The sequence below is a fragment of the Lucilia cuprina genome, chromosome 3, assembly GCF_022045245.1.
Source record: "Lucilia cuprina isolate Lc7/37 chromosome 3, ASM2204524v1, whole genome shotgun sequence".
NCBI lineage: Eukaryota > Metazoa > Arthropoda > Insecta > Diptera > Calliphoridae > Lucilia > Lucilia cuprina.
The window spans coordinates 30611259-30631457 of NC_060951.1; the positions used below are offsets into that span (position 1 = coordinate 30611259).

The 20199-nt window shown below is 28.1% G+C and overlaps 1 protein-coding gene across 1 annotated transcript in view; it reads left to right on the forward strand.

Annotated features, from left to right (window-relative positions):
• Positions 1 to 20199, forward strand: part of LOC111677589 (zwei Ig domain protein zig-8) — a 458977-nt gene that overhangs the window by 380261 nt on the left and 58517 nt on the right. Inside the window, exon 4 of the mRNA XM_046945628.1 lies at positions 8398 to 8567. Within this exon, the coding sequence (XP_046801584.1) occupies positions 8398 to 8567 (170 nt within the window). The remainder of the gene's footprint in view (positions 1 to 8397; positions 8568 to 20199) is intronic.

Here is a 20199-nt window from a genome sequence, read left to right on the forward strand (position 1 = left end):
GAAAAAAAAAAAAAAAAAATAGCAATTTTACTCGAAACAATTCATAATGGCGCAGAGTGGGGGAGAATAAATGAGTTTTCAGAGGCCTAGTCCGATAGAGATCAAATTCGACGTAGAACAGTGATGCCAAAAGCAAATCTAGTTGGAATAAGTGTCACAACTTTATTTTAGAAGCAGTTGGAAACATAAAGGCTTTCCTTATGCCAAAATTTATATATTTTTAGGTTCCTCAACCATATTTTGACCATTTTTGAGGTGAATTTTTTATTTTCTCACGTATAAAAAAATAAATTAAAATTTGTTCAAATTGTCCCTTAGAATACACCTTATATTTCTACATTCCGCACATTTTACAAATTTGGATATGTAATCTATATTTGCATATAGAATAAAGAAGTAAACGGTTATAGTCGGTCGAGGCCTACCATATAATACCCAACACCTATATACGAATAACTCTATGTAACAAATTGATGGTCATGGTCTAGGGGGTGAAAAATTCCCATGATAACTTAAAGTACTAAGTTAGAGTATTAAAGCCCCCAAACTGTACGGCGTTGGTAGGTCAGACTGTTATCAGTCATTGAAAGTTGAGCTTTTTAACACTAAGTTTGTTAAAACTTTACAAATACTTTCAGAATTCACTTCAAGAACATATGTTTTGTTTAGCTACCTGTGGAACAACTTTGCAAGGAATATATCCTGCAGATTTCGGAACACAAATATTGATTTTTAATAGGTCATTCGAGTCCATTTTGTAAACACTTGTTATGCAAAGATATAAAGATATTTATTGGAGTAAGGCGACAGTGGTATCATTTAAAAGGTCTTTCGAAAGCGCATTAGTAAATGCAAAAATATTTTATACCAAATGTGCAAAAAATCTAAAATTTTATTTTTTAAAAAAAAATATATTTTAAAGTTTTCAGATATACTTAAGTGATTTATTGTGTACATTTAAGTTAAATTTTTAAAGGGGCTTTTTATAGGGGCTAAGGTCAAATGAGGCCCTACAAAGTTATATAAAGTTCATCAGATTCATTAAGGCTAGTATAGAATTTGGTTTTGCAGCTTTTTGTCGATATAAGAGTATACTAAACATAGTTAAAAACTTAGAAGCCTACGGTACCATAAAAGATCATGTGCCAAATTTCATTGAATTATCTCCAAAATTGCTACCTATAGTTTGATTACTAGATTTACAAGCCCTATTCGTGAGTTCATTTGTATGGGGCGTAGGTGAAATAATAAACCGTCCTATGTACCAAATTTCATTGAATTATCTTCAAAATTGTGACCTTTACTTTGATTACAAGGTTTATATGAACGGACAGACGGACATAGCTAAATCTACTCAGAAAATGATTCTGAGGCGATCAGTATACTTAAAGGTGGGTATAGGACCAATATTATTGTACGTTACAAACATCAGCACCAATGCAATATACCATGTAAAGTGTAGGGTATAAAAAGTATAGGGAAATCTAAAAGAATCTCATTTGAATGTTACACTAAATATCAGACCAACATAATGACCTAGTTATAAATTTTAGAAAACAGATCCATGTTAAGGAACGAAGAATGTACATATAGTATTGTTCGAAACCTAAGCAACTTTTTTGGCATTGTATACAAAGTGCTATAATTTCTATTTTAATTGATTTATTCAAAATTATATAATTGATAATAATACTATGTGCCTACATTATACTAACAACAACAAAAGTTTAATTCCATTTCGCTGTGAGTTACAAGAAAATAATAACTGAACTAACTCCATAAATAGCTGTTCGAAACTTAAGCAACTTTTTGATCTTCTTATGAAAATCTTTGGTCCTATTTAGTTCCAAACACCTTTATGGAATAGATTAGTTACTAGTGTAGTTCGTAATTAATTCCAAGCGGATTTTAAGCTATTCGAAAGCTGCAATGTTTTCTAAAACTGCGAGTTTTGACCCAGCGCTTCAGAATGCCGAACAGCATCTCTAAGGGACTTGAGTCGGGAGATTTTGATGGACAATCAAATAATTTGGAAGAACATCAAAAAGTTGCTTAAATTTCGAACAGCTATTTATGGAGGTAATTAAGTTATTATTTTCTTTAAACTCACAGCGAAATGGAATTAAACTTTCGTTGTTGTTATTATTATGTAGACACATAATGTTATTATTACCAATTATATAATTTTGAATAAATCAATTAAAATAGAAAATATAGCACATTGTATACAATGCCAAAAAAAGTTGCTTAGGTTTCGAATAATACTGTATATCTTCAGAATTTAAGTTTTATACAGATTCTCCACTCACGTAACCTAACTTATAAATTTTATTAGGTAAAAGCTCTCCATTCTGCTCATTTTCACAAACTGAAGGTAAAACGATTAAATTTTAATTAATTTATTTAAAATTTAATATTTTCAAACAAAAGGGTTAATAGTTGCACAAACTTCTAAATAATATTTATTCATTTTTACTTTATTTTATAACTCTATTATTAAAAAGAAACACAGCTATAAAATCGTATATGTTTTAATTACTTAAAATTAGTAGTTTCTACTTAATAAAAAAAAACATAAAGGCGAACAATAGCAAAATGGCTTAAAACACACAAAACGAAGAGTCACATTGACACAGATTTCCATAAAAAGTTGCCATTAAAGATATTTTATCATTAAGGAACATGCACACATGCAAAGGACACTTGGGCCTCAAAATTTATCGCATTTTAAATAACGATTTGTGTTGCAAGAAAAAGCTGAATGAAATAATTCTATGGTGATGGGTGTTGATAGTGGGCGGTTGCTGGCCATTAAGGATTTATGCTTAAATTACACTAAATTATCAACATATTAACATAAGCGATAAAATGTGAACATTAAATGACAAAGAATTGTAAACAGAAAAAATTGTAATAAAAATTAAGCTATAAACAGGCAGGGCAGGCAACTAATGTTGCAAAAAAAAACACACATCGCCAAAGTGTTAAGAGTATTTAATGTTAAGTTGTTGCCTCTAAAAAAAAATCTTAACGCCATAAAATTCATATTCATAGGCCTCTAAAGTTTACTTTAGTAGTTTTTATTGTGGTAGATATTTGCTGTTACGTTAAGCAATATTGTTGTAGTTGCTGCATGACACTACTACTGCTGCACAGTACTATATTTATATACATATATACACACACAGACACAAACACATTACTTACTTCCCTTGCTTTTAGTTTTTATTATTTGTTGCTGTTGTCATTGTTGTAACATAATCGTTTAATTCCGCACATGCAACATTAAAAATTCATTTGATAAAGTTATCGCAATAGCTATAAAAACAAAAAGAAACAACAGCAACAAAAATGTTGATGGTATCATTTTTGCCAGTATCCGCGTGTTACCCATTCATGGAACACACACACATATGTATAGTTTTATGTGAGAGAGAGAAAAAAAAATATCCTTCATGATTCATGTTGCATGCACAGAGTGCAGTCAATGACTCATGTACTTTAGCGATAATTTAATCGGGTGTTGGTGGTAATAGTATGACAAAATAAAGAAATATACAAAAAATACACATTTTGCAACATATAGAGCAACATACTGCCATAAGTGCAACAACAAAGAAAAATAAGAAATAAAACATTAACAACGACAAACATTTTATGATATTATACAAAGATTTTCGCACCAAACTAAATGACATTTTAATGCACATCGGTGCATAACAGTGAAGAACAAAACAGGAAAAAATTAATAAAATAAAATTATAGGAAAGAAATTTAATGATTTCTTATTTTAAATAAATTTTAAATATTTGATTGCTTTCTTTTTTCTCCGTCACTGTATTTACTTATCCTTTTATAGCATGCGTTTGGGCGCAGTTTTTTCTTTATCGTACATATACACACACACTTATAAGGCATAATAACACACATATGTTGCAAGTATAATTTGTATTGTTTCTCACCAAAAAAAAAGAGGAAACTTTGTTAAATAAAAACAGTTATGATTATTTTAACGTTACCTTGGGCTGAATTTTAAAAACGCTGAAGGTTATGTCCATTAATATTTGTTGTATGCTTAAAAACAATAAATGTTTAAATGGACTTAAATCTAAATTTAATGAATTATTTAATAATGTATTTTATATATACACTTAGAAATTCTAAGAAGATCCAAATGCGTTAAAATTAAAATTGTTCAAGGATTAAGTGCAAATTGATTTTTGATTATAAACATTATTTTCATAAAAACAATAAAAGACTTATCAAAATAATTGCGGATATCTTGTGGAATTTGTAGAGAGTGCATTGGGCATCTAAGGACGGTCAAAGAATTGACAGAGAAGAAAACCTATTGTATGCTTTTTCACGGGAATGAAAATGTTTCCAAAATTCATTGAAATGGGGCCCAAGTTGTATTCCTGTCTACCCAATATCCAATTATTACTGTCAACAACCTTTCGTTACTCATTGAAAAAAATCGCAATCATTTATTTATACCCTACAGCACATTAGTGTGCTAATGTTTATAACGCACAATAATATTGGTCCTATATCCACCTTAAAGAATCATTTTCTAATCTGTCGATTTGAGTCGATTTAGCTTTGTCCGTCCGTCCGTCTGTCCAACCATGTAAACTTTGTAATCAGACTACAGGTGGGAATTTTGAAGATAAATTAATAGAATTTGGCACATTATCTTTTATTGTCCCAGGGACGAAGTCTATTGAAAATGGTTAAGATTTGTCCATAATTCCATCTAGCCCCCATACAACTGAATCCCAGAATAAGTCTTGTAAACCTTGTAATCAAACTACAGATCGTAATTTTGAAGATAATTCAATAAAATTTCGTACATGATCTTCTATGGTATCGGAGACTAAGTTTGTTGAAAATTGTTAATATCGGTTCATTATTCACCTAGCCCCAATACAAGTAAACCCGCCGAATAGCACTTTAAAGTTCATAAGTATGTTTAATATACTCCTATCTTGACAAAAACTTCCAAAACCAAGTTCTATACTAGCCTTGATGACACTCATGCATGTGTGTCATATAGGGTATCATTTAACCCTAGCCCCTATGAAAAGCCCTCTTCAGAATTTTACTTAAATGTCCACAATTTTATTCGACAATAAATGTCTTAAATATATCTGAAGCAAGGTACAATTAAACTTAACTGTTTTAATATGAAAACTAATTCAAAATGTACTTTATTTAACAGATGTAGAATATTCGGTCTCGCCCGACTATAATTTCTTACTTGTTTTGAATAATTTTTAAGAACGCAATTATTGATGCAGAAATTTTATCAACATCTTGAGCATGCCTAATAGTCCTTTAACACCTCTCATCTTTTTGATTTGCTTTTCGTTCTCTACTGGAGTCTGACAACAATTTGCATAAACTAATTCCTTCAATTCTTGAATAGCATAAATTCAAAATGCATTAGATCAAATACAGTAAACAATTAGCGCATATCACCAACGGAAGAGTCCTCTTCTAAACTAGAGCCAGCTAAGCGATATTCTGGTGCTCTACAAGGTTAAATCTATTCTTCAAGGCTATTTTAACTTCATGGTAATTCTTTTCAATGTCTGTTCATTGCTTTCCTTACTAGCGTGGCTCTTGGTAGAAAGCGCTCTTGAAGAGGTATGGTTTCATCTTGGATTCTTCTTATTTATTCTGTGATTTATTTTCAGTGTTTAAATTATCAAAAACTGGGATTATTTTTCCTCAAAAGAGTTCCATTTGTAACACATCGAAATATTGTTAAAATACCCACGAAATAATTTAGATCCTTATTAAATTCTAAGACAATCAAGCCATATCTGTCCATCTGTTTGTTAAAAGCCCGTTAGAGTCCGAAGGGAAAGACCTTGAGATATGAAATTTTCCACAAATAAGTATTATCTTATTATCTTAGGTAAGGTTTGTTTAGCATTGAAAATGGACAATATCGGTTCAAGTTTTCGCATAAACCCAATATTTTTATTATTTTCATAATCAGTACATTAGTAAGCATCGATTGAGTGGTAATTTTATATAAAATTCTAAAAAAATAGATTTCCTGAACACTCTTAACTAAATATGCCGTGACGAATGAGCAACATGTATAAAAATGAAATCAATCATACGTAACGTGCAAAAAATATTAACTAGTTTATACTGCATACTTTTTGGTGTTTAATAATAGAAAATCATACGTATGAGCAATCTAATATTGCGGAATGTAATTGTAAAAGATGTAGTATATGTCGAAAAGTGTGTCAAAATTTCTACATAAGATATTTAGAAAAGTAGTTCTATGGGAAACCCTTTCCTAAGTATATCGTGACGAATGAGCAACATGTGTTTTAATAAAATCAATCATACGCAACGTACAACCATCATTAACTTATTTGAAAAAAAGAATACATACTTCTAGGTGTTCAATAATAGTAATGTTTGTAGAATTTAATTGGAAAGAAAAATAAATGTTTCATATTAAGTTCAGTTTAATTATTTTACATATAATGCATGTTTACATAAACATTTACAAGTCTACATTGTGTTTACATTCATATGTATATTTCTTGTATTTATTTATATTGACATATGCATGTTATAACATTTATTAGACTTCCCTTGATAATAAACTGATACTGCTAAAAAAATAAAAAAATAAATAATATATGTAAAATGTTTAACAAAACTCTTTCATTGTTCTGTTTAACAAATAAATCCCAGAGCTAAAACTTCTGCCACTGTTCCAGCTAACGCTGTTAATATATTATGTCATCGGGTTTAGCATGTCATTTCGCTGAGACTCTCTCTCTCATACAAACACATACATATTAACATGCAAACAGTATTATACACGCACTTATATTTTCATGTTGAAATTTTATTGAAAAAATAAATAAACTTTAAACAAATTTAAATGTATAGAAATTTACATACAAAACAAAACAGTCTATAAAAGTATGTAATATTTACAATATAATGTCATCATTATTATAATAATGTCACTTTCTTTTTATGTTTTTTTTTTGTCATATTTTTTATGACAAAACTTTTGTGCTGTTGTGTATTTAGAGTTCTGGCTGAAATTCTAATAAAATTTAATAGGTTTTTATAATGTTTTGTTTTGGAGTTTAGCTGTTATATCTGTTGTTGTTATCGTCTTTGTTGTTATTTTATATTGTGTTATTAATAAGAAAGCTGTTTGAAATTTAATTAATTTAATTAGAACAGCAAACAGATAGCGATCAAAGGGGTAAAGTTGTTGTGTAGTATGAAATTGTTTTTAAAGAAATAAAGACAAAAATACTACTAGCCGGAAAGAGGAATTAAGTAGAAACGTAATTAAAAATATGAAAAATATATTTAAAATAAAATTTATATATTTTAGAAATTTTTTATATTAAAAATTAAAAAAAAACAAAAATAATCAATGAGCCGGAAAGAGGAATTAAGTAGAAACGTAATTAAAAATATAAAAAATATATTTAAAATAAAATTTATATATTTTAGAAACTTTTTATATTTAAAATAAAAAAAAAAAAATAAAACCAAAAATAATCAATGATTAATGTCCCAGCAAAAACTTTTATTACTAAATTGTTAATAGTGTTCTATATTGATCGAAATAAAAAGTTGTCGGAATTATATATAACAGGTATTGTAACATGTAAGTATGTGCTTCGTGATTGGTGTTGGAATGCATATTCTGCGAGTTTTTCGGTTTTAGACTGAATCAGGTTTCGACAAGTTCCGAAGTTTGCTTATGAATTTCATTATGTAAACGTCTTGAAATTTAGGGGTTCGAGGGTCTGAAGGAGTTAGTTAGTTAGTTAGTTAGTTAGTTAGTTAGTTAGTTAGTTAGTTAGTTAGTTAGTTAGTAAGTTAGTTAGTTAGTTAGTTAGTTAGTTAGTTAGTTAGTTAGTTAGTTAGTAAGTTAATTAGTTAGTTAGTTAGTTAGTTAGTTAGTTAGTTAGTTAGTTAGTTAGTTAGTTAGTTAGTTAGATAGTTAGTTAGTTAGTTAGTTAGTTAGTTAGTTAGTTAGTTAGTTCGTTAGTTAGTTAGTTAGTTAGTTAGTTAGTTAGTTAGTTAGTTAGTTCGTTAGTTAGTTAGTTAGTTAGTTAGTTAGTTAGTTAGTTAGTTAGTTAGTTAGTTAGTTAGTTAGTTAGTTAGTTAGTTAGTTAGTTAGTAAGTTAGTTAGTTAGTTATTCATTTTTCCGCAATATTTTTCTTAAAACTTCTTTTTTATAGAAAAAGTTAATTTAAATTCTTCCTTCTATGGAAAATTGCTGCTAAATTTCTTCTTATTCCTTCCTTTCTTTGTTTAAGGAAAAATAACTATTTTTAATAGATAATGATTTTTTTTTAAATTTTTACTTCCTTTTTCTTTTCTTTCAGGATCCTTGGAATGCGCTTCAAAACGTTTTTTCACAGATTTTTTACAAGACTTACCCACACCCGGCACTGGTGGTCCCACATTTGATACAACAGTTCCCTCGAATATAACCGGTCTAGTGGGTAAAACTGTAAAATTAACATGTCGTGTGAAAAATTTAGGCAACAGAACGGTAAGCTTTAAAAAAAATAAATTTTAAAATTCTTAAAATAAACTCTCTTCTCTTGGTACTACCCATCCTGTTTGAGATGTTCTAATTTAAAGTTTAAAACTACAATTCAAATATGATTTTTTGTTCAAAAAAAAAAAAAAATCTTTTTTTAAAATAAAATTACAATTTCTAAGGGTTCAGATGCGTACTTCTGGCTTTTTGAATAATTGTGGTTTATATGTTTTTATTTGGAATAGGGAGTGTTAAAAAAATATGGAATGAGTAATAAGTTTAGTACACAACTCCTTCTTTTTTTCTTTGGTAGAGTAAAAGGAAATAAAACAGTAAATTGACAACAAGTAAAGTTCCTTGTTATAATACTTTAGTTTATTAGACTTGTCCTCAAAAATTGAATTATTATTTTGAATTGTTAAATAAGAACAAGGCCTTACAATCTTTTGATTCTTTTAATCGATTAATATAATAAAAGTTTTAAAAAATTCTAGTTTTAAAAGGGCAGATGTAATGCATATCTATGTGAATAGCAAATAGCAACATGAACACGCATGATATCAACGTGAGTGTGTGTGTGTGTGTTAAGCTGGAGTAAATAAATTATTATTGTATTTTGTGGTTAGCATGTTAGTGAGAAAGTAATATTAAATAACCCAGCAAAAATAGCATATATAAATTGAAAATTCTTATAGATTTTTCATCTACAAAACTTTTATACCAAATTATAAAGGAATACAAAATAATAATTTTTTATATTACCATGGAGTATGGCAACACTGGAATTTCGATATTATAGCCACCAAAAACTTTACTGATTTATAACATTATGTAAATCCATCCATACAATCCATTTAAGCCATTATTGCCATATATGGCCCAGTAATACTTATGTTTGCAATAACGATCATCCTTTTAACAAGTGGTTAGTTTTGTACTTACACTCTAAACAACATACTAAACATAATAAAATCTATTACAAGAAAAACGAAACGCAAAATTGTATAAATAATTCATGAGTCATTATATTTAAATTAAATATTATATAGTTTTATACTTAATGTGTAACGGAAATAAAAATCAATTAAAAAAGACATAAAAGCCATGAATAAATTTTCGATGTCGTTAACATTTTGGTTTATTTCCGGTACTTTTTGTAATTATAATTTTATTACATTTTATAAGTGCTTCACTTTTTCACTTTAACCTTTCAAATTATACAAATACAAACTATATAAATACATACTAGTTCACTTTTACTTCAGTTCTAGTTCAGTTCTAGTTTAGTTCTAGTTCAGTTCTAGTTCAGTTCTAGTTCAGTTCTAGTTCAGTTCTAGTTCAGTTCTAGTTCAGTTCTAGTTCAGTTCTAGTTCAGTTCTAGTTCAGTTCTAGTTCAGTTCTAGTTCAGTTCTAGTTCAGTTCTAGTTCAGTTCTAGTTCAGTTCTAGTTCAGTTCTACTTCAGTTCTACCTCAGTTCTAGTTCAGTTCTAGTTCAATTCTAATTCAGTTTTGTTTCACTACTTTACTTCGCTTCAATTTATCGCAATATACTTTAAAATTTCGCCATAAGTCAGAAAAATGTGATATTTTAAAAATTTACTTTAAGTATTTTCTATTTATTTTTAGCTTCACTTTAAATAAAAGTTTTATAACGCTAAACATAAAACCACCAACACAAACAAAAATCATGGCGTATCCCCATTTTCTTTCCATCGACATCATTAGCTTTTAAGAATATGCTGATTTAACGAAAAAATACATCTTTAAACAGTTTTTTGTTTTGCTTTATCTAGTTTTAATTTTTTCATAGTTTTATTTCTTTCGTAAATATGTGTTTTTTAGATAATCTTGTGTGTTGGAAAAACTTTAACATGATCTTATAACTATCAAGAAAAGTAGCAAAGAAAACGATGATTATACGTATGTACATATTAACATATCTACAATGCTAACAAACTCACGCACATATTCTAGATACTGCATGTATACATACATAAATGAGTAGACTAATATGGAGACGAAAATATGTATAATCTAAAGATATTCTAGCAGTTATTAATGTGACATGAGCTTGAATTTTTGGTTATTTTAAGACATATTAAGAGCGATTTTTGAACACTGTAAAGCGTTCCTAAGCAATCTGCTGCGAAATTAAATAGTGACTACCATACTTTCCGTACTGTGCATTTGAATATGGGTAAAACACCACATCGGGACAGACACCACGTGCTGCGGAACTAATATGGTTACTCATAAAGATACACACATATTTAAAAGATAAATGCACTTAAAACACTTATTTACACAAACATGTGACTTAACATTCATTCTCAACTCACTTAAATATGCGGAAACTCTTGTTGAGTAATAGCTTTAGTTTATTTCCTATATGTCTGTTACGACTTGCACTAAACCAATTGAAACAAATTTATACAATCTCTAAAGACTAAAAAACGTATACATACGATTACTTAAAATGAGATGTTTGTATGTGTTACATTACACTAATTTAGAATATAAGAGGAAATTCATATGTTTTTGTTGAAAATTGAGATGAAAAAACTTCAAAAAGAGCATTACTGATTTATTAGAAGATAGAAAAGGAATTTAAATGAGAAAGCTATTGAGATAAGAAGTTATTTAAATGAACTAGGGTTTCCTTTTTTAAAATGTAGAAATTATCTTTAAAATTACTAAATAAAACAAAAATTTCAATGAAAATTTGTGGGAAATTTCCTATAAAGGAAAATTTGTTGAAAATTCTAGTTCAATTTTAGTTCATTTATAGTTTAATACTAGTTCATTTCGATTTAAATTTTAGGTCAATTCTAGTCTAGTTCTAGTTCAATTCTAGTTTCAGTTCAGTTCTAGTTCATTTCTAGTTCAGTTCTAGTTCAATTCTAGTTCAGTTTTAGTTCAGTTCTAGTGCAGTTCTAGTTCAGTACTAGTTCAGTTCTAGTTCAGTTCTAGTTCAGTTCTAGTTCAGTTCTAGTTCTAGTTCAGTTCTAGTTCAGTTCTAGTTCAGTTCTAGTTCAGTTCTAGTTCAGTTCTAGTTCAGTTCTAGTTCAGTTCTAGTTCAGTTCTAGATCAGTTCTAGTTCAGTTCTAGTTCAGTTCTTGTTCAGATCTTGTTCAGAAATTCCCAAAGAATCCTAAAAATTATAATTTTAGTTTATTTCTAGTTCAGTTCCAGTTCAGTTCTAGTTCAGATCTAGTTTAGGTCTAGGTATTTGCTAAATAGAAATGTATATAAAAATTATTAATTATCTTTATTTAATTCTTAAAGCAAAAGCAATGGTATAAATCTTAAAGATATGAAAAATTTATGTAAATAAATATTATTAATTCCCAAAGAATCCTAAAATTCTTTAATGCAGAATGTGAGTTAAAATACCACGTATACGCTTGGCTGTGCAAATAAATTCATTAACTTTATACCGTTTTGGCCAGACAGTTCATCATAATCAGTCATCCTTGTAGTCATAGTAGCCATTAATAAAGTGTCAACAATTATTCAAGTGTAATATAATTAAATTATGCTCTTCTGTTCTGTTCTTTTTTTTAATTTTTTAACCTCAATTTAGTCTGAGCAGAAAAAAACGAACTTTAAGTTAAATAAAATTTTGTGGGGAAAAAATTATTTTCACTTTATAATTACCAGTTACAGAGTAACAAAAGGAACAAAGAGAAAAATATGTAAACCAGTTACAAGTTAAAATATTTTATTCATAACCAGGTTATATCTGAGTGCATAATTTATTTGCATAACTAGTACTTTTTTTGCTCGCACTCTCTCTCTCTTTTTGCACTTAACTTGATTTAGATTAACTATTTAGTTACCTTTCAAAAAGAAAACTTTATGTTGATGATGACATTATGTTTATACTGACAGTTGAAGCAAAAGAATTTTGTCCTTTTATTAAGGTGCTAAATTGTCTTTTGAAGTTAGTAAATACGTAAATTTTATAAAATAATTTGTGTAATTATATAGTGAACCGTCTTGAGTAGTTAAGAAATAATTATAAATCGTGGAATATATTAAAAGGAATTATTCTTGAGCAAATTTTTATTTCGATAAATTAAGACTTTTTTCATATATGGACTCTTTTAAATCCATAACGTAGATGGACACTATGACGCAATTAAGTGTGTCATAGTGTCCATAGACGTTATATCACATGCCACCTAAAGGTTAATAATGGATATATGACTTTGGTATAAAATTTAACGAAATTGTCACGGGGAATTGTCACAAGTCCCTGGTTATTGGTGTTTTCCAAACACGCATTCCGTACATGTTCAATGCCACATTTCAGCTTATTATAATAGATAGGAACCTTTTGTTTCTACTTAATACTTAAGTGCCATGGATGGTTGAATTTCATACAATTTTGTACGATCTGAGTTTACGTATTTAATCCTTTTCTGAGTCGATTAAGGCATGTCCGTCCGTCCGTCTGTCCGCCTGGCTGTCCATGTTAACCTTGTGAGCAAGGTAAAGACACACACTCTTTTTTTCCTAAGGACCAATTTCTGTAATAATCGGGCATCATTTTACCCTACCCCATACAAACTTCCTTCAGAAAATGACTTGAAGGTCAAAATTCACCTATAAACAATAATAACACTTTTAAATTCTACATAAATATCTTTAAAGAAGATGTGAATTCTAATTTTATGAAATTGTCTTAAAAATTGCAACTTTTACCTTGCGCACAAAGTTTACATGGACAGCCAGCCAGGTGGATAGACTGACGGACGGACGGACATATCTTAACGACTCAGAAAGGATTCTAAGCCGATTAGTATACTTTAAAGTGGATATAGGACGAATATTTTTGTATGTTATAAACCAAATGCACCCTCCCACTAAAGTGGTGTACAATTATTGCAGTATCTCTTAATAATACTACGTCTTAATAATACTACTGATTTTCGTAATTATCGGATTTTATTTGACCCTTGCCACCATATAAAGTCCCCTTTAGGAAATTACTTGAAGGTCAATAATTCACTTATGAATGCCAGTATCACGTTGAAATCCAACATACGTAACTCTAAACTAAATATTAACTAAAAACCATGTACCTTTAGTAAATCCTTTTTTAACAAATTGTTAAAATATTAACAAATTGTTAAAATATATCGGAATTAAGGTAAACAACTTAAATGGTGTAGGGTGTTACTTGTTATTAATAAATAAGAAACATTTGAAATTATTTTCTCCCATTTTATCAATATATCCGGAAAATATTTTTTACCAGAAACAGTTTTGAACATTTCTTCGCGTAAAGCACTTCAAAAAAAAAAAAAAAAAAAAAAACATGTCTTTTTATAGATCTTGCAGAATTTCGTTGAAATCTCCTGTTTTTGACCTCCATACACAAGACAACATTTTGCTTGTCCCCTTAACAAGTAACTTCTCGAACTTTACTAAAAACTTAAAGTAAAAACATTTCCAACTAATTAAAGTGAAGATTTATACAAAATATTTTTTCTTGTTTATAAATTGTTGTGATGTTTCATTTTCTTCTGCTAGTTTCTCTTATTATTTTTGTTTAATTCTAGATAATTTGTTTTAATTGTAGCAAATTTAGGTCGCCATGTTTAATTATTTTTTTTTTTTTTTGGTTGATGCTGTAGTTCAAGGCAAAATTAGTGTAATAAGGAATTGAAAACTTTTTGGCAATAAAGCTAATGATGCTGCTGCTACATTTAAAACTAGCCAATGATTTGCACCAATTAGTTGGTTGAAATTTAAACATTTAAGTTTTAAGTGTTAAGTTTGCAGAAAATTAGGTAAATTTCTATTTGCAAAGACTGTATCCACTTAATATTGAGCATGAAAAGCCCTTGGCTTAAAATTACCTTAAGTAATTGCATTAATGTATTTGGCTACTTATATATACATATTGAAATTTATGCAAATTTTAACCAACATTTAATTAAATTTATTAAACTTCTTAAAACTTTATCTCTTAAATAACATTTGTCAAATCTAACTATGCTAATGTCTCCTTTATCATGAGTGTTTGTCATAATCCACACAATTATCAATAATTAATTAAATTATTCCTGCAAATGAACTATTTTTTGGAAGGATACAATTAAATGCCCATTTTATTGTTATGCTTTTTCATAATTCTTGCTTTTTTCTCTTTACTCAAATCCTCTTTATTTTAGTTCTTAGAAGTGTCCTTTAGTATTAGTCATTTAATAGTGTGTGCTTTTTGTAACAATTAAAATATATTAGAGATTAGGCGAAGAAAAGGGCAGTAAGTAGTAGTTGGTTGGCCTAAGGACATAAAGTTTTGATTGTATGGATTTTTAGGGCATTAAAGATTCATAAATTAAAAGACATGTGTTTATGAAATGACATGCAATGCTTATTTACACACAAAAAACACTCAGAAATATTAAACGTATATACATACAAATTCCAAAAAGAGTTCGGCAGCTATATGTGGCAGAGGACGAAGCAATACGCAACATATTATTTAGTTCTAGTTTAGTTGTAGTTCAGATCCAGTTCAGTTCTAGTTCAGTTCTAGTTCAGTTCTAGTTCAGTTCTAGTTCAGTTCTAGTTCAGTTCTAGTTCAGTTCTAGTTCAGTTCTAGTTCAGTTCTAGTTCAGTTCTAGTTCAGTTCTAGTTCAGTTCTAGTTCAGTTCTAGTTCAGTTCTAGTTCAGTTCTAGTTCAGTTCTAGTTCAGTTCTAGTTCAGTTCTAGTTCAGTTTTAGTTCAGTTCTAGTTCAATTCTTGTTCAGTTCTAGTTCAGTTCTAATTCAGTTCTAGTTCAGTTCTAGTTCAGTTCTAGTTATAGTTCAGTTCTAGTTATAGTTCAGTTCTAGTTATAGTTCAGTTATAGTTCAGTTCTAGTTCAGTTCTAGGTTTGTTCCAGTTAACCACGATTGTCCTCATCAGTCTTTGCATAAGTTCTCTCTCTGACGATCACAGATTTAACTACAATTTTAAGAATAATTTTGTATATATTATGGCAGACATAATGAAGATAAACATGCAATGCTCGTAAGCAAAAGAATAAACAATTTATTTACTAAAATTTTGTTGTTTATGTTGTTAGTTTTCATATAAGAAATTTTGTAAATAATATTTATGGTCAGATTATATAAATAATCATATTAATTTATATGCACATAGAAATATAATAAATTAAATTGCCTTTAAGAAATTTATTATATTATGTACAAGTAAGAAAAAAATTATCTGTAATTTTTCCCAAAGAATTTATTATAAAAATTTCTTTAAAGAAATACTACAGATTTCAAATGAATGCAACATGTTTTCAATTAATTTGCTCTTTGAAATATAATCAGACATTTATGTATTAATAACAAACCAATTTTTTTAAGATATTTTCTCTTTTATTCATACTAATTTCCTTTGCCATAATCAGTCCCTTTAAGAGAGAAGGGGGTTTCTTTTGCTGTACAAATATTGTTGTACATTATTTACAAATAAAATACTTGAAATAACAAAATAATTCATAAGAAATGTACAACAACTCTCTTTGTTTTTCCGCATTTTTTTTTGTTTGTTTAAATATGTTGCCAAAGTGCTTGCTTCTTGCTAAAAACAACATATGAAACTGACATTTAAAAATAAATACTTTCCCATATAAGTAATATAAATACAAATACATATAGTGCCAAATGTATTTACGTTTTCATATACATACATAAACTCTATGTGTGTAGTGATTGAAAATTGAATGATGGAACCACCTGTTAAACAGGAGAATGAGATGAAGAAACTAAAACTTTTGTTTGTGAATTTAAACGTTGAAATAATTTTCATAGATATAAAGATAGTTTGAACACCAATCCCTCGTTCGTAAATATAGTTTTTTACTGTAAATAAAATAAGTCTCAAAAATTTTCCATCTTTTTATTAAAAGCGTTCACACTAGAATAAAAGATCCCAGCAAAAATTTTCATTACCTTGTAAGGGGTTAAAATTTACTTACACAATAGCATTTTAAGTCACTATTTAACCCGCTGATGTCACTGAAAGCAAGTACTTGCAATTATCTAGAAAAATCAATCCATGCAAATCGTGCGAAAAAACGTATACAGCTTCTATATCTTCACACAAAAGCTGATAAATGAATGAGAAAGTAATTATATAACACATTATTAATAATACTTTATTTAAGTACTTCTTTACTGGGATACTTATTATCATACAATCTTCAGAAACTTAGTTTTTTTATAGAAAGTATTTATGTTTTTTATAGAAAATATTAGGTAACGTGAGTTGCTCGCTAGCAAGCGAGTTCACTCGGGGGCCTTGTAGCCCATTGTGATACTCTTAGAATTACAATTCCCTAGCGATGAGAGACTGGTTACCCTCCCTAATTTCGTTGACTACTTGGTTTGTTTGGTCTCCATGTAAACCAGCCGGTGCTTTTAATAAAATTGATCATGTTTATCAGTGACGCATCTCTGAGACTCTCTAGATCATGGAAAAGAGCTCTACCCAAATAGAGTAGTCTGTGCTCTTGCAAAGCTGGACGTCTAGGCAGCTTATACAGTAGCTTTGATTTGGGTAGCCCATACGTTCTGACCTATGTCCAATCATGCAGTGCCCAGTAATTATACCATTTAGAAGCCTAATCGAGTTCTTATCAAGAGATAAGAGAGTTTTAGTCCTATCTGTTGTCCGAGTGGGCCAGAGCAGTGGTGATATTTGACCACCTGAGTTCTGTCTTACTCAGAGCCCATTCATCGATCAGTTTTGATAGGGTCATCAGGGGAGCGTGAATATCCTTTTGCGCAAGGGTTAAGTCCAGGGACTGGTTGAGCATACATTAGATATTTAATTTCCCCGGATGCCCTCATGTCTTGGGACCCAAATCAACTCAACGTAATGTCAGTTATGCCAACGATTGAATGCAATTGAGAAGACATTCCGACTTAATGACATTGGAGTTAAGAGCCTTGATTGATGCAAGGCTGTTTAAAGACTTTTTATAGAAAATATTTCTGTTTAAAGATTTTCTATAGAAAATATTTCTGTTTAAACATTTTCTATAGAAAATATTCCTGTTTAAAGATTTTCTAAAGAAAATATTTCTGTTTAAAGATTTTCTATAGAAAATATTTCTGTTTAAAGATTTTCTATAGAAAATATTTCTGTTTAAAGATTTTCTATAGAAAATATTTCTGTTTAAAGATTTTCTATAGAAAATGTTTCTGTTTAAAGATTTTCTTTAAAAAATATTTCTGTTTAAAGATTTTCTATAGAAAATATTTCTGTTTAAAGATTTTCTATAGAAAATATTTCTGTTTAAAAATTTTCTATAGAAAATATTTCTGTTTAAAGATTTTCTATAGAAAATATTTCTGTTTAAAGATTTTCTATAGAAAATATTTCTGTTTAAAGATTTTCTCTAGAAAATATTTCTGTTTAAAAATTTTCTATAGAAAATATTTCTGTTTAAAGATTTTCTATAGAAAATATTTCAGTTTAAAGATTTTCTTTAGAAAATATTTCTGTTTAAAGATTTTCTTTAGAAAATATTTCTGTTTAAAGATTTTCGGTAGAAATATTTTCTATAAAAATATTTCCTCTCTGCGCAGATAATTTTTTTAGAAATTTTCTTTAACAACTATGTTAGGTATCGGTGTTCAAATTGTATTAAATTTATTCAACTTTAAAATACAAAACAACATTTATATTGAAAACAGAAACTTATAAAATTCTGTATTTATTTATATTGATTGATTTGTATCTAAAAACTCCAGTATTATTTGTGTGTGTGTGCGTTTAAAAGAATTTTAGTAAATTCTTAGTTGACTGGTTTGTAGCTATGGTTTCTTCCAGTTCAATTCCAAAAAAGTGATTTGAATGTTATTTCTATAGTTTTTTTTCCTTTTTGTGATCATCCTTAGACTTCTGCAAAAATACTTTTTAATAATTTTGTTTTCTCAAACAGATAAAGAATGTTCCAACAAATGTTGCATTATTTTATATTTAAGCTAAACAGAGATGGAAAAAATACATACATACCTAGATAGATATAAAAATGAAAAATGTTATTTAAAAAGAAATAAAAAATAAAATTATGCTTGAATAAGAAATTTTCCAATATCAGATGTTTGTATGAATTCAAAACAAATGGATTTTTTATACAGTTTTCTAACAGGCAACAGGATAGAGTGAGAGAGATATTGTACTAATATAGAAGCCAATATAAATAAATATGTATTTTTAGATTTGGCTAAAGCAACCAGAAAAATCTACAAAAAAAAAATAATAATAAAAACAAATAAAAACTAAAGAATGAAAAATATGAAATACTTTTTGATTATAAAATCATAGCCTAAAGTAAGGCACTGTACTTTCTTCATACCATTCATAAATTAGTTTTTATTTTTATGTATTTTGTTCATCTTTTATTTTTTTTTGGGTAAATCACTCAAACAAAATTGATGCTGATTTACATAAATTTAAACAAAAATTGTAATGAAATTGAATGGAATTGTTGATACGGGTTTTGTATAGTGAATGAGTAAATTTATTAGTGGTTGGTGGTAAATAAAATAAAAATAAATTTTTCTTAGAAAATAAAACTCTTAAAAATGTTAGAAAATATGTAAATCATGGTAACACCCAAAAATAAGAAAAATTTACTTAAAATACTAGTTTACATATTGATGTATAAGCTTTTTTAAACAAAAGAAGTATTTTAAAATAATATTTACAGAATATTGTCTTAAAGTCCAACAAATACTGTATTAAATACTTTTAGAAAAGTATCACAATAAATTATTTTCTCAGTCCTTTAATAGTTTTTCAAATTGATATGTTTATTATTCTTAATTTACTTCCAGCAAATTATACTCATTATACGCCATTAACATAATACAAAAAATTTCTTTTAAATTGAATTAAATGCTTATAAAAGGTTTATAAATTAAATTTTAATACAAAAATTTTTTCTACAAAAAAAAAACTTCTAATAAATATTTATGAATAAGACAGTAAAACATTAATACCTCATTATTGGTAGTCATATTACAATAAACATTTTTGCCTGATTAGAATATAAAAATATTTGCCTTTTATTTTTCTTCATTTACGAACTCAAATCCTGCCATGAAAGTCATATTGCAGAATTCAAATTCAATATCTTCTGTACTTATTTAGCTTCAAATCCTTTAGAGATTTTCTTCTTGCACTGAGGAGTTGTAGTTGTAGCAGAAAGCAAACAAACATTATTATCATATTGTATTGTTATTATTGGTGAATTTACAAATTTGCAACAATTTTGCTATTTCATTTATTTTCATAAAAAATATATAAAATTGTAGAAATAATTTTCTTTTTTTTCTTCGTAAACATTAAACTGCTCAGCACTTAAGAATTTAATGTATTGGAAATATTTATTTTCTTTACTTTAAAGCTTTAAAAGTCTATACAATTTATACTTACTTCGTAGAGGGAGAGTAAGGGCAATAGGTTGGGTATTTCATGTGGAATTTCTAATTGTTACTTAATATAATGAACATTATTAAACCCTACACCACTATAGTGGGGAGGGTATTATACGTTTGTGCTGATGTTTGTAACATACAAAAATATTGGTCCAATACCCACCTTAAAGTATACCGATCGATTC